Below are 14,004 nucleotides of genomic sequence, written 5' to 3' on the forward strand. Positions count from 1 at the left end.
TTGCTCTCCAACACCTGTACTTCTTGAGATGTTTGGGCTTCAAACTCAAATAAATTCAGCCCACGTGGGCAAAGGCAAAGCATTGTAGAAATTATAGTCCAATAACTGGATGATAGCAGACATATAGATAAACAAAACTTAGAATGGAACCAATGTTTAGTTCTCCAAATGCCAATTGATTCAAGATAGAAATTCTGGTATCGGACTATAAAAGACAATTTTGGGTACCTTCCCTCCAAAAGTGAAATGCACATTACTATCAAAATAGCCATCCATTGAGTAAAAAGCGCAAGAGAGAAAAAATGAAAGCCACTTGATGGTTGAAGAATGCCATCTAACTTCAGATTGTTTAGTTTCTTAGCTGAGGAATTCATGTCTTAATAATTTATTAGAAGTGCCATGGTTATATACTTTTCTCTCACTAATTCCACTTTTCAGACTATAGTAAGCTGTGCGTACTGCATTTTCCTTTTCAAAAAGACAATTTACTCAAATTCTATTGTAACGGGAGGTTAATGTTTAAATAAATCTGGTTAAGACTATGAAGGCAGGAGGGGCAAAAACTTATTCATAGCTCAATAACTCTTGAGTTTATAGGGATGAGATCATTATATCTGACCTGAGCCATAAAGAAGAGTTCGAACACTTTTCTGTCAGTGCGGATAAGTAATACACTTTCATGGCAATCAAACCTGTTACAATCATAGTATGTGTAGATTCCCTCAACTAGAGTCCACCACTTTTATTTCTTGCAAATTCTCTCCCTCTTTTTCTTGTTTTAAAGAAAGAGGAATATTTGCAGAAACAGAGGAGGATATGGTCCATGAAGTTTTATTGGAAAGGTTTTTCAGAGGTAGTTTGCCATTGCCTTCTTGTTAAAGCTGAGAGAAAGTGACTGGGCCAAGGACACCAGACTAGCTTTGTGCCTAAGGAACTCCAGTCTCCTGGTTTCTAGCCTGCTGCCTTAACCACTGGACCAAACTGTCTCTACCCATGCAAATACACACACACAGAGAGAGAGAGAGAGCATGCATGCAATAAACATTTATGAATTCATAACCTTCTTTTAGCAAACTATTGCATACAAGCGAGCACATATACAAAGCATTGCAAGATCAAAAGCTCTTCACTAACCAATAACCATAACCAATCATGCTTGTCCAGCATGGGTTGGTAGGTAGACATTTTTTCCAGGATTGCCCTGAGAATGAACAAGTGGCCCAGAATGACCCAGATGTCTTCCATGCTGAAGGGAATGAAGGCATAAATAAACAATCAGACACACACGCACATGCACACAACACACACACACACACACACACACACACACAACCAGGGGGAGGGGGAAATGAATAAAGTGGAGCTATCAATAGGAAGCACACAACCTTCAAATTAAGAAAAAAACGCCATCATGATCATTGTGGGGAATTGATATCGCAGCCCGACATGTCCATCCATGAATCTTTTGAATCTGCAACATGCTCCTATGGGGAAATTATGCCGCTGATTGAATTAAAGTGCCACAACAGCAACACGTTCTGAATGTACCCTCTGCCCTGCAATGCTCCGTTGAGAAGTTAAAAGCAGGCAGGCTCTTTCCTCTGCTTTACAAAAGGTGGAGACAGTTGTGAATCACCATACAAATTCTGTTCCCAAGGTAGATGGTCATCCTGCAGCTTTTAGCAAATTAAATAAATAGGGTACATATACACATATAAAGGAGTCCCTGTGGATTTTATTCTGCTAATTGACTATAGGGGGTGATACTCATCTCCTTTCAAGGCCATTCAGCCAGCGCTGGCCAAAGATATTTCCATGGTCTTGTGGCCAGCATGACATCACGGAGCACTGTTACTTTCCCACTCAAAGTGGTACCTATTTATCTACTTGCACTGGCATGCTTTTGAACTGCTAGGTTGGCAGGAACCGCGATGAAGATGGGAGTTCACTCCATCACAAGGCGCTTTGGTCTCTGTTATGTCTTTGGAACTGGTTGGAGTTCCCAACCAGGTCCGCTGTTTAGGCGGGAGCATCAGCAGCTCCCATTGGTTGGCTCCGTTTGACAGTCGGCTATAAAAGCCGGCTGTCGAGCAGAGCCAGCCGTTGTTGTTCGCTAGCAGTCTGCCTCGTTAGCTGGCAGACGCGACAACCCTTTATTCCTTTGAATAAAGTCTATACTTGTATGCTCTGGTCTAAGCCTCGTCTGTTCCTTCGCTCTACAACAGTCTCGAACCTGAATTGCTGGCTTTTCAGCCAAGTGTCTTAACTGCCGAGCTACCCATACACACACACACACAAACACAAATATATACCCTGATAGTATATACAGTCTGGAAGGAGAGACGTTCCCTAATGATGGGATCCTGCACAAGCCCAAAAGCTTGCAAGAATAAAACTTTGGTCTCAGTGACTGACTCAGATTGGATTCTGCAACATTAATAATTATTATCCCGGGACACGTACATTTACCTTCATTTGCTATACCTTCCACTGTTTATGTAGTTCAAGAGTTGCATGAGAAGCGGAACTAAAGAAGTTTGGGATTTGCCAAAATGCTTCTCTCTAGCTATTGAAGTGTGTTTGTGGATTTCACAATGCTTTCCAATCTTGAAAAGCAGCCTAAAGTGTAGCCTCTTGTTAACAATGTTAGTTTCCAGGATTTTTTTCTTTTTCTTTTTAACAGAGGGTATGGAGCTACAACAGCTCAGACCTTGATTAGAGCTCTAACGACTGACTCATGCAATTCTGAATCATAACTAAAGAAGCTTGCCACTTGAAGTGCTTTCAGGATAATGGAACACCTTGTAAGGCTTTAATAAAATGGGGTACGCCAGATGTCATTGAACGCGAAACTGATGTAGCATCTAAAATTTATTTACCATGGTTCTATGCTGAATGAGAAGCACTCAGAGTAAATTACTTGTAACAAAGACCTATTGGATCACTAGATTTAAGCGGGTCCTGATTGTTTTGTGGCATTCAATGGTGCTTCTTACGAGCATGCTGTTCTGGGGTTGTTGTGTTTTTTTTTTAATCTCAACTGATATTGCAAGCGAAGAGCAGATATGAATGGCATGATATCACAAATAATTTATAGGGAATCCAAGGTTAAGCTCAAGCTTGGATTCAATCTCCCAAAGCCAAAGGATGGAGCAACCTACATTACTTATTAATGTTACGCTACACTTTATTTTAAACAATGAACTGTCCCTTGAAAAACAGAAGACGTGGCAAGTCTGTAGTTAATTCAGGTTTTACTCATAGCATATTTGGGCAAAACACATAAAAGTTATTCCTTCCTTCCTTGGAGGATTCCTTGGCAATGTTTGATGGATAAAGGGAATGACATAGTGATATGAGTATTTATTTGGAAGGAACAAGGGAGCAGAAAGCAAAGTTAGGCTGAAATGATTCTGATAAGTAGAGTGTCTTCAATCATTTGGGATTGAGTTATTTGACCCTACAAAAGTCACACATGAGAAAGGAATATCTCCTCTTTCACCTGTTTTTTTAGAGTTCTTGTTGAATTTAAACCCCCCCCCATAGGACCTTTTTCCACAGAGATCCTAAAGCTTTCAGAGTAGTCTACCGCATGGGGTGTGTCAGATCTGCGATCCCAATTTTAATAAAGCCCTGAAGATTTATTTAAGCCATCCTTTGAATAGGTGGAAATGTTTCACTTTAAGTGTTAGCTTATAGCAGAATTGGATTTTAATACTGTGCGGTGATATTTTTAACTGCAGCTCCTTTATTAATGTTTTATTAGGTTTCTATTGTGTGCATTTCAAGTACTGTATTAATGTATGATTATTATCATTATACGTTGGTGCATAAGAGTTTGTTGCTGTAAGCTGCCTTGGGAAAACATTATTTATATATATTTTTTAAAAAATAAACTAATGAGCAGGAAAGAGAAAAGGTTTAACAAAGAGAGAAAGAAAAACACCAATCTATTTGCCAAATCCAAACCCAATGTTTACGATTTGTGTCTCAACTCTTGCCATAATTACATGGAGACAGCATTATGGAACCAGCAATTTGAAGGATGGTTTTGGGAAATTGGTGGCCCATATTTATTGATCCCTGGCTTATGGTATATTGCCATTATACACAATTACTTCTACCTATTACAATTATTTGTTGTTAAACACATAAATTTAAGCTAGTAGGTGAAGTGGTGTGGTGGCCTAGAAGTGGAGCTCTCACCTCACATCCAGGAGGCTGTGAGTTCGATCCTAGGTAGAGGGAAATATTTCTCTCTCTGGGAAGATTGAGACTATATTCCCTGAACAAAACTCCACATTGGCAACAGGAATGGCATCCGGCCATTAAACACTCTACTAGCTCCATTCAGTTGCCAAGGTCCACTCTGCAAGGGATTAGAGGGTCATAAAAAGATGATGATGAAGATTTAAGCTAGTAGGTCCACCATAGTGTAATTAATTCCATGCCATTTTAGTAATTCAAAAGATTTTAAAAAAAGACTCATTCTTTACTCTTTTAAGTCAAATGTCTATTTTATGATAGATAGATAGATAGATAGATAGATAGATAGATAGATAGATAGATAGAATGAATTCTTTATTGGCCAAGTATAATTGGACACACAAGGAATTTGTCTTGGTGCAAATACTCTCAGAAGAAAAGATACATTCATCAAGAGTCAAGAATCATAAGGTACAACACTTAATGACAGTCATAGGATACAATAAGCAATGAAATCATACTGATGATGCTTCTCTCTCTTTTGAATAATGACTATATTTCATCATTTATGCTGTGACATGTGGACCATAAACTGTTATGCAGTTGTGGAGTATTAAAACAGAAATATATATTTTAGTGGATTTCTGCCTACAGCCATTCCCTACAGCTCAATTAAAAGTATTTAGAATCTGACTGACTAAATATAGTCCCATTTTGGAAGGACATCTATTTTTTTTTTAAAAAAAGTTCACATCATGTTCACAAACTGATCGATGGATTTCATCCGTGTCTCCATGAACCTGGTCTGAGTGATGTCTTCAATTTCTTGTTATATCAGCATTTACTGTTACAGTAGTATACCATCTCAACAACTTGGTCTACGGCTATCAATGACAAACACCTTAAGTTTATTAAAAGCAAGCAAATAAAACCTGGCTGGAATGCTTGGGGAGGCCTAAGGATAGACTTGGCAACAACGCAACCCATTGATTATGTTAATGAGTTGAAAAGTTCAGTCTTAAATCAAGTCCGCTGCAGCATGAATCTAAATGGGCTGGAGAGCTACAGTTTATGACAATCTGACTGATGCAAGCAGTCTCACCAGTAGAGAACAGAAACACCAGCAGATCCCAGTGGATCTTGGGCTACCCAGTCAATGTTGACGCAATTCAATCCTGAGACGTCTATTTGAAAGTTCCTCCTTTGACTGCTGTCATTTCAATCAGGGTTTAACCAGTGGTGGTATTCTACCGGTTTGGCCTGGTTCTGCCAAGCCAGTAGCAGCAATGAGCGGCAGAGACTGAACTGGTTCTCTTTGCCATTCTGCTGTTGGGCCCACCCACCCACCTGGGCTCCCATACTCACCTTTATCCTCTGAATTTGAAGTGCAGATTGCTGAGCAGCAGCTGCTGAAGCAACTGGGAGAGAACAGGCTTGCAGGAGGTGAGTTGGAATGCCTCTGTGCCTGCACAAAGTGCACATTTGGTGCACGTGCGCATGCAAAGCATGCCCACCAAGCCACACTCACTGAAACGGTGATAAAACTTTTTGAATCCCACCACTGGAATTAACCTATTTGGTTAAGGATGGGCTTCTTTGTCCTTCTTTGATACTGTCCAAAATAACATGGTCTTTTGTAAGAGAGAAACATCAGCAGGAAGAACTAATCAAATGGAGCAAAAAAACAACCAAAAAAACACATCCCTACATGGAGAAACCAATCTTCTCAGGAAAATAAATGCAAGTGTTGGTTCAATGTATTCTGTCCATGGTCCCAGTGCATCAAATAAATTATCCTTAAACAAAACATGTTGCCAGGATTCCAGCAGATTCCGCATTTAAAACATGAGTCTCAAACCAAACTTCCAAAACTTAAAAATGATTTATTGGGAGTCAACATGTCCAGCACTGTCTGGGTATAGCCGACTCTGAGACACATAATTTATTGTTACCCTTGACCCTGGTTTTCCCCCCACTCCCTGGGTGTATCATAATTCATATTCTCCAATGGGACACATTCATAACCAAGAGTCATCAATCATTCTTTCCAATTAGAATTTTGCTTGGGACGAAACTTCAGTCACCTAGTTACTATCTTTGAAAACATTTATGGAATGCACTTTCGGTTTTCAAGCTGCTGCACTGCTCCCCCTCTCCCTTTCTGTGGGCAACTCTAAAAAGACCATAGAAATATTTTATGAGTTGACACATGTGATGTGAAATCCAGTTATCAATTCCGAGAGTAGTATGCATGTGCCTGGGGCGGGGGGGGGGGGGGGGGGACGACTGTGTACTATATTCTCACATTTCTCAGCAACCTTAAAAGTTTGTTCAGCGTTTTCCCTTACTGCAAGACAGACTTGAATCCAAGAATAACCCTTTTCACTAAGGCCCTGATTGAGTTATGAGAGCAGATATGTGAGTCACGGTCAAATTCACATCTAAGGATTTGGTTGCAACACCATTAGACCAAATTTTAAACACGGTATGAATAATACTAGAATAATCATGGATTTTATCACCTGACATTTGTGCTAGTGTAGGTGTTGAATAAGGTCTCGTACTAGAGAAAAACAACAGTATCCCCCATATTCAAAGAGGAGTTAATATATATTAAAGTTAATCTATAGGGTGCACGGAATCCATAATGGGTAGCTTTTATAAGTTTTATTCCAAATTTACTACTGCTACTGTTCAAGATATACTGCCTGAAGCAACTGTCTCATTTTTGCTGTACAGTACAGTCAACCCTATACAATTTTAGCAGAACTGGTATTCTTGGCCAAAACAAATTTAATGAACTTAAAAAAAAAAAAAAACTATTATCCCTCCATATTTGCTGGCAAATATTTCTTTGCAAAGCCATTTATTTATATGTCATTTATTTTCTTCTGCTGGATAAAAATCAGTTCCTTTTTGCTCTTCCATTTACTTTCCCTTTCCTTTTAAAAAGCTATCTAATAACTCAGCTGTTTCAAACCCTCATTAATATCTTCTCATTTATTAAATGGTTCCTCTTTCTCCTTGGAAACATTTTCAGCTGAGTTGTAAAAGCACTTCCTTCTTCCCTTCAAGCAAAAGGCAACTAAGTCTACTATTATTATTTTTTTTTAAAAAAGAAGAATCCTGCTGTTTTCATTTCTCATTCCATCTCTTCAATTGAATTGAATCTTTGCCCTATGACGCATAAAAATACATCATTTTGAACAATTTATAAAGGCTCGTGTTTTTTTTTTTTAATCTCCAAACCGAGTAAACTCCAGGCAATTTCCTTGCAATTTTCATTCATCTCGCCTCATTTTTAACCAACAAGAAACTAGATAATGTTTTGACCACAGACAACAGGTGTGCTAATATTATTTTGGTTATCACAGACTCTGAAGCTAAGACATATTTTACAAAGCATTTAATGACCATCTAATCATTGGATTGCCTTCCCATTTTCCACCAATGCTTTGCTAATTATTTAAGAATCAAACTCTTTGTAAGAAATAAAGCTGAGACCTTGAATCTTGCAGTTTACTTGTGGAAGGAAGTTTGCAGAATCCAAAAGCATGGGAAAAATGGACCCAGCAATAAAAGTTATTTGATGGCAAAACTAAATAAGATTTTGCTCTGCAACACAGCTTTATTAATTCTATTATTTTATAAGGGGAGAAAAAAAAAACCTGTGTGCAAGTAAAGAACTAAAACCATTTTCTTAACTGGAAAAAAAATGCATGTATCTTAGTTTGTGGGTGTTTGTATGTATGATAACAAGATCAGAATGTAAGATAAAGAACCAGAAACATGAATGAACATGAATGTCCCAGGATAATGTTGCACGATCCAATCTGGATCAATCATCAGAACCATTTTCACTAAGAAATATCCAATATCCATACGAATATTGGATATATTGGAAATGAATCAAGGAGAAGTGACCTAGAGCTAAGGAGAAAATTGCTAACAGTAAGACCTATCAACCAGTGACATGGCTTGCCTCCAGAATTATGGATATTTTTAAGAAGAGAAGGAAGGAAGGGAGAGAGGGAGAGAGGGAAGGATGGAAAGGAAGGAAGGAAAGGAAGGAAGGACCCAGAGCATATAACGAACATGTACGCCAGCTATTCTACTGGGTTTTTATATATATATAGGAAAGCCATAGTTAGAGTTGCTTTGTGTGTACAAGAGTAAATTTTCCTTTCCCTTTTCTGTTAATCTACCCAAGCATTACCAAAGCATGCTGACTGAGCCAGTCAGTTAAAAAGCTTCATCTTTGCTTCTCTGAGAAAGTTAATTTGGTTCGCTGCATATCTAATTCCATGGGGTTCCCTTGTTGGTTTTCATATGCTTCACAGCTAGAGCTGCAGGTCAGGTTGACTAAGTATCATCCCTACATCCAGTTTCTCCCTGGCAATTAATCATAATTTAAAAAAGGCTTCAAGTTCTGAAAAAAAAAAAAGGAAGAAAGAAGAAGGGAATAAAAAGACATCTAAGCACAGCCATTTCTTAAGGAGCTGACCATTTAGCATTCACTGAGTAGTACCAAAATGGGAGAAGGCGTGAAAATTGGTTGAATGTGGAAGAGATTGAAAAGAATGAAAGGGTGAGTAGACAAGAATAATCAAGGCAGGAGGGGAGTCCATTGGCAGCTAATCCCATCAGCAACCAACTCAGCCCAGGTGGCTAGAAACCTGCTAAGAAACATTTCACAACCTTCAAAGAGACTCCACCTGAATGAACTCTTTATAAATGAGGCTGGCAAATTTCTCACATAGATTTTTTTTTTCTTTTGAAACCCTAGACTAGCATTAAAAGTTCCTTAGTGAAATCTGTACAGATCTTGTTTCTTTGAACTAGACTGGCTTTGTGGGACTCGAGACACAATTTCCTTCCTTCTTTAAATTTTGGGATGGCAAGACTGAATAAATTGCCATACGGTCTCTTAATATTGAATTCCTTTCCTCATCCCTCTTCTTCCAAAAATATTCCTACTTTGCATTGTCTAAAACCTGCTCCACCTAGAATTAAGCTGAATAGATAATTTATTTCTTCTCTGTTTTAAGCTTCTGGGCACTACTATATTGGAAATTCTACAATGAAATTGCTGGTCCCTCTTTTTGTATAACACTTAGGGAGAACATTTAGGGAGGAGATAGGCACATGGATTGCCATACGCAATTCATCTCAATTGGGATTCCAAGGACAGGTGGATGGAAGTGAGGAGAGATTAGGTTTTTCCTTCTGTCTATCTTCTCTGTGTCAAGTCTTTTTCCCCCATCACCGCGGTGCAACAGATGGCCCCTGCCAAGGGGCTAAATGCAAAACAGAGAACTGATTCCGATAACGGATAACTTGGGCTCAGGTGGGAAGGAGCTAGCACACACCCAGTCATTTTCACAAACACTTTTGGTGCAGCCCACAAGCGGTAATGCCCTTTCCCGTTCTACCATGTTTAATTATGTGTCTTTCAGCCAAATAGAACAGCAGAGAGTAGCCCCAAAGGTGCTTTTGCAAAAGGCAAGTGGACTTTTTTTTTTCCTGTTTTTCCTTGAAGGCATTTTGCTTCTCATCCGAGAAGTTTCTTCTGTTCTGACCGAATGGTGGAGAACTGAAGAAGCTTCTTGGTTGAGAAGCGAAACGTCTTCAAGGTAAAACAAAGAATGACCAGTTGCCTTTTGAAAAAGCCCTTCTGAGACAATTGTGACCTGGGTGACTGAGAATCTCCATAGACATTTAGCAGCTACTAACAGAAGAAGAGAAATGCTTAGAAAACCGATGATTATCCAAGAACCATTCCATTGCCTTCCTTGGGTAAAAGGAAAGGAGGAGGAGGAGGAGGAGGAAGAGGAGCAGGAGGAGGGAGGAGGAGGAGGAAGAGGAGGAGGAGGAAGAGGAGGAAGAGGAGGAGGAGGAGGAGGAGGAGAATAAGAAGAAGAGGAGGAGGAGGAGGAGGAGGAGGAGGAGGAGGGGGAGGGGAAGGGGGGAGGGGAAAAAGGATGAGAGAGGAAAGAAAAGCAAGAAAAGATAAACAGGGGGTGGGGAAAACCTGAGCATCCTTTTCAGCCAAAGGACTACCATTTACCTTAAGGAGTTCATAATGTTGAATGCCATTCACTCCAATGTCAGGATCAACAGCTGACGGGACAGAATAGCGGGAATTGATCGCGGTGTTCTCAGGGATGGAGATATTGATGACCGTGGAGGGGAAAAGAGGAGCATTATCATTTATATCCTCAATCAGGAATCGAATCTTGACCAGCCTGAAGACCTCATCAGGAAGAACTGCAACTTCCACCTCATAAAAACAACGGTTCTCACTAAAAATGCCAGAGCAAAGCTTTTCCCGATCAATGCGGTTGGCCGTGGTGAATATTTCTCCGGTATTTTCCTCCACGCGGACGAGGGGGACATCGCCAGTCTTGTACACGAGCTTGAACTGAAGCGGGGATGAAAGGGGCACATCGGGGTCAAGGGTCAGGTTGAGATCCTTCAGCAAATTGCCAATAAGGACATTTTCCGGTAACTCCTCCCTCACGGTGTAATTCTTCTCCTGAGCGCCCGACTGAAACACGACGCAGACCAGTAAGACTGCCAAGAGGTAAGTCCCAGAAAGCAAGTCCATCTCCAGAACAGCTAAGGTGTTGTCCAGCTGAACACCAAGCAGAGCTAGAAAAAGAGAAAGAGAGAGAGAAGGAAAAGAAAAGGTTGTTATTAAAAATGCAATGAGAGAGAGAGCACTAATCTCATTTATTTCTTCACCAGGGTTTGCCACAGAGACAGTCAAGCTATTCCCAAAAGCACCTGAGGGCAGGACAAGAAGCAAATGGATGGGAACTAATCAAGGAGAGAAGCAACCTAGAACCAAGGAGAAATTTGCTGATAGTGAGAACAATTAATCAGTGGAATGGCTTGTCTCCAGAAGTTGTGAGGAAGTTTTTAAGAAGAGATTGGATAACCATTAGTCTGAAATTGGTATAGGGTTTCCTGGTATAGAGTAGGAGGTTAGGGTTAGAGTTAGGTCCCTTCTATTCTATTCTATTCTATTCTATTCTATTCTATTCTATTCTATTCTATTCTACTCTACTCTACTCTACTCTACTCTACTCTACTCTACTCTACTCTACTCTACTCTACTCTACTCTACTCTACTCTGTTCTGTTCTATTCTATTCTATTTTCTATTCTATTTTCTATTCTATTGTGTTCTGTTTGTTCTGTTCTGTTCTGTTCTGTTCCATTCCGTTCCATTCCATTCCATTCCGCCTTACCCCACTCCACTCTCCAGTCCACTATTCACAACAAGCTATTCACAATAGCAAGAAATATAACCTTTAGGATTGCACAGCATATACAGATTCCAAAACACACCATCAGTTAAATCTGGTATCCAATTAATTCTATTCACTCATTTTTTTTCCCCCCAGCAACCACCCATATCTGGAAGCCCATCCCAGTTCACTGCCATGGTGATAGGGAAACATAGTATTGTGGTGATGGGCATGGAGATATGGTGGGAAACAGGGAGTGGGCCATTATTAGGGCATGTTGGACAATGTCTTAAACAAGATCTATGTTCCAGCTCATTAGTCTCAATTCCAGGGCCTTGTCAGCAGACTTTCGGTGGGCCTGCATTTGACTGCTGCTCCTAAATGCCAAACGAGGCTCTAATAAGGACAAGGTTGGGTGTTGATAATCCTTTCAGAAATATAACCATCTCTATTTCAGGTGTGGCATAAGCTGCAACTCTGGGAGAGGAGTTTGGCAATTGCCACCCAGGAGTCTCCTACAATTTTCAAAGGCACTGCAGACTTTGGACTGCCATCTGTCAAAAATGGTGTAGAGTCTGCTTGGGGGTGGGGTGGGTTGGACTAGGTGACCTACAAGGTCCCTTCCAATACTGTTGATCTGTAATCTACCATCAATCACCAGATATGGGATCCTGTTCATTAAATTGCACTCTAAGGATCTGTGCTCTAAGAATTATTGCTGTTGTACCCTGGTGTCCAGAAACCTCCTTGGTTGAATATCTTTAACTCCATTTCTTTGTTAACAGTGGAGTTCCCTAGATTTATGGTCTTGGAGGGCTTCAATCTGCCTTGTCTAGGAGTGAGATTTGAGGTGGCTCAGGATTTCATGGCCACCATGAGGGCTGTGGGCCTAACCCTGATCATCCAGAGCAGAGAAGTATCAGTATTCAGCAGGTTTTGACCAGTTCTGGAGAACCGGTAGCGGAAATTTTGAGTAGTTCAGAGAACCAGCAAATCCCACCTCTGACTGATCCTGCCACACGCACGCACCCCATCTATTCTCTGCCTCCTGAGTCCCAGATGATCAGCTGGGTCTTCTTTGGTTGCCCTGCACAGGAGAATGGACCTGGAAAGCAGGTTAGTGGGGTAGGGAGGAAAAAGGGGTTTTGCAGTATCCTTCCCCTGCCACACCCACCAAGCCATGCCTACCAAGCCACGCCCACAGAACCAGTAGCAAAATGTTTTGAATCCCACCACTGGATCACATGCCAAATCTGATATTCCTGTCAGAGCAGTAGCTACCTGATCTAAAATGGAGGCAGCTCTCCCTTGTCACTGTCAGATCCCACCCTGATTACCATGGAAAGAAAGAAAAGAAGAAAGAAAAGAAGAAAAGAAGAAAGGGAAATTTCCGCTACCGGTTCTTCAGAACTGATCAAAACCTATACTTTGGAGCATGGAATTGACAATGCTACTCTATTTCAACTTGGGTTAGATGCTGAATAGGATCAAGATAGCTAAATATTTTGATAGGAAGAAATTATCAACTACAATAGGAAAAGGAGTTAAAAATGCACCACCACCCCCCAAACACACTGGCAAACCATTTCTGTATAGCTGTCAGGAAAGCTATGTGAATATTTTCATGAAGTCATCAGGAATCAAGCACAGACTTGAGTTTTTTATTATTCAGGAAAATGACAAAACAGTCGCTCCCTCATTTTAATTTCCATCCAACTTCTAGGAGAGCAGTGGTGCCTGGTGCTTTTTAAAAAGCACAAATAGTCCTGTCTGTTTTCTCACATGAAAAACTCAGAATGGAAGGCAGAGTGAATTAGAATGATGTCCATCTTCCAGAATTAAGCCCAGACTGGATGAAATGCATCTGAAAGTAATAAATGGAGCTTCCAAAAATTGAAAAAAATAGCAAGTGGTTTCATAAATATCCAAAGAATTGATTGATCTACCTTTGCTGGCTTCTTTAGAAAAGAGATCATTGGTGATGGTAGGCTACATGGTAGGTTACAAGGTAGGCTTGTAACAAGTTATCCATGCCATACATTGACCTTGCTCATGGCTTTCCAACTTAACCTACCCCTAATTTCTAGACTCCATTATTCTTAGGATCACATATTTTTTGCAGGATCCAGTCTGGGTCCCTCAACAGAAGTTTAGTCTTCTCAGATTTTGAACTCGTGCTGGAGACCATCTTCAAGGAACTTCTCTCTACCACACACTCTGCTGAAGAGATGTTGCCTGAAGATGAGCTACAGAGTGAGTCCAAAATTCAGAAAACTAACCCTCTGGTTCTAGTGACGGGCCCTGTTTGGATCCTGCAAGATTATTCTGAGGCGCGTATTGTTGTCATGACTACTTCTTCTTCTTCTTCTTCTTCTTCTTCTTCTTCTTCTTCTTCTTCTTCTTCTTCTTCTTCTTCTTCTTCTTCTTCTTCTTCTTCTTCTTCTTCTTCTCCTCCTCCTCCTCCTCCTCCTCCTCCTCCTCCTCCTCCTCCTCCTCCTCCTCCTCCTCCTCCTCCTCCTCCTTCTGTATCTCCTATCAAACTTTAA

General features: G+C 40.5%; 1 protein-coding gene across 1 annotated transcript in view; it reads right to left on the bottom strand.

Moving 5' to 3' along the window:
- The window catches only part of PCDH11X (protocadherin 11 X-linked), a 566,008-nt gene that overhangs the window by 462,973 nt on the left and 89,031 nt on the right, over positions 1–14,004 (bottom strand). Inside the window, exon 2 of the mRNA XM_087941083.1 lies at positions 10,274–10,857. Within this exon, the coding sequence (XP_087797209.1) occupies positions 10,274–10,813 (540 nt within the window). The 5' untranslated portion in view covers positions 10,814–10,857. The remainder of the gene's footprint in view (positions 1–10,273; positions 10,858–14,004) is intronic.

This window comes from Pseudonaja textilis, chromosome 12 (assembly GCF_049901715.1).
Source record: "Pseudonaja textilis isolate UNSWEBS1 chromosome 12, rPseTex1.2, whole genome shotgun sequence".
In the NCBI taxonomy this organism is placed as follows: Eukaryota; Metazoa; Chordata; class Lepidosauria; order Squamata; family Elapidae; genus Pseudonaja; species Pseudonaja textilis.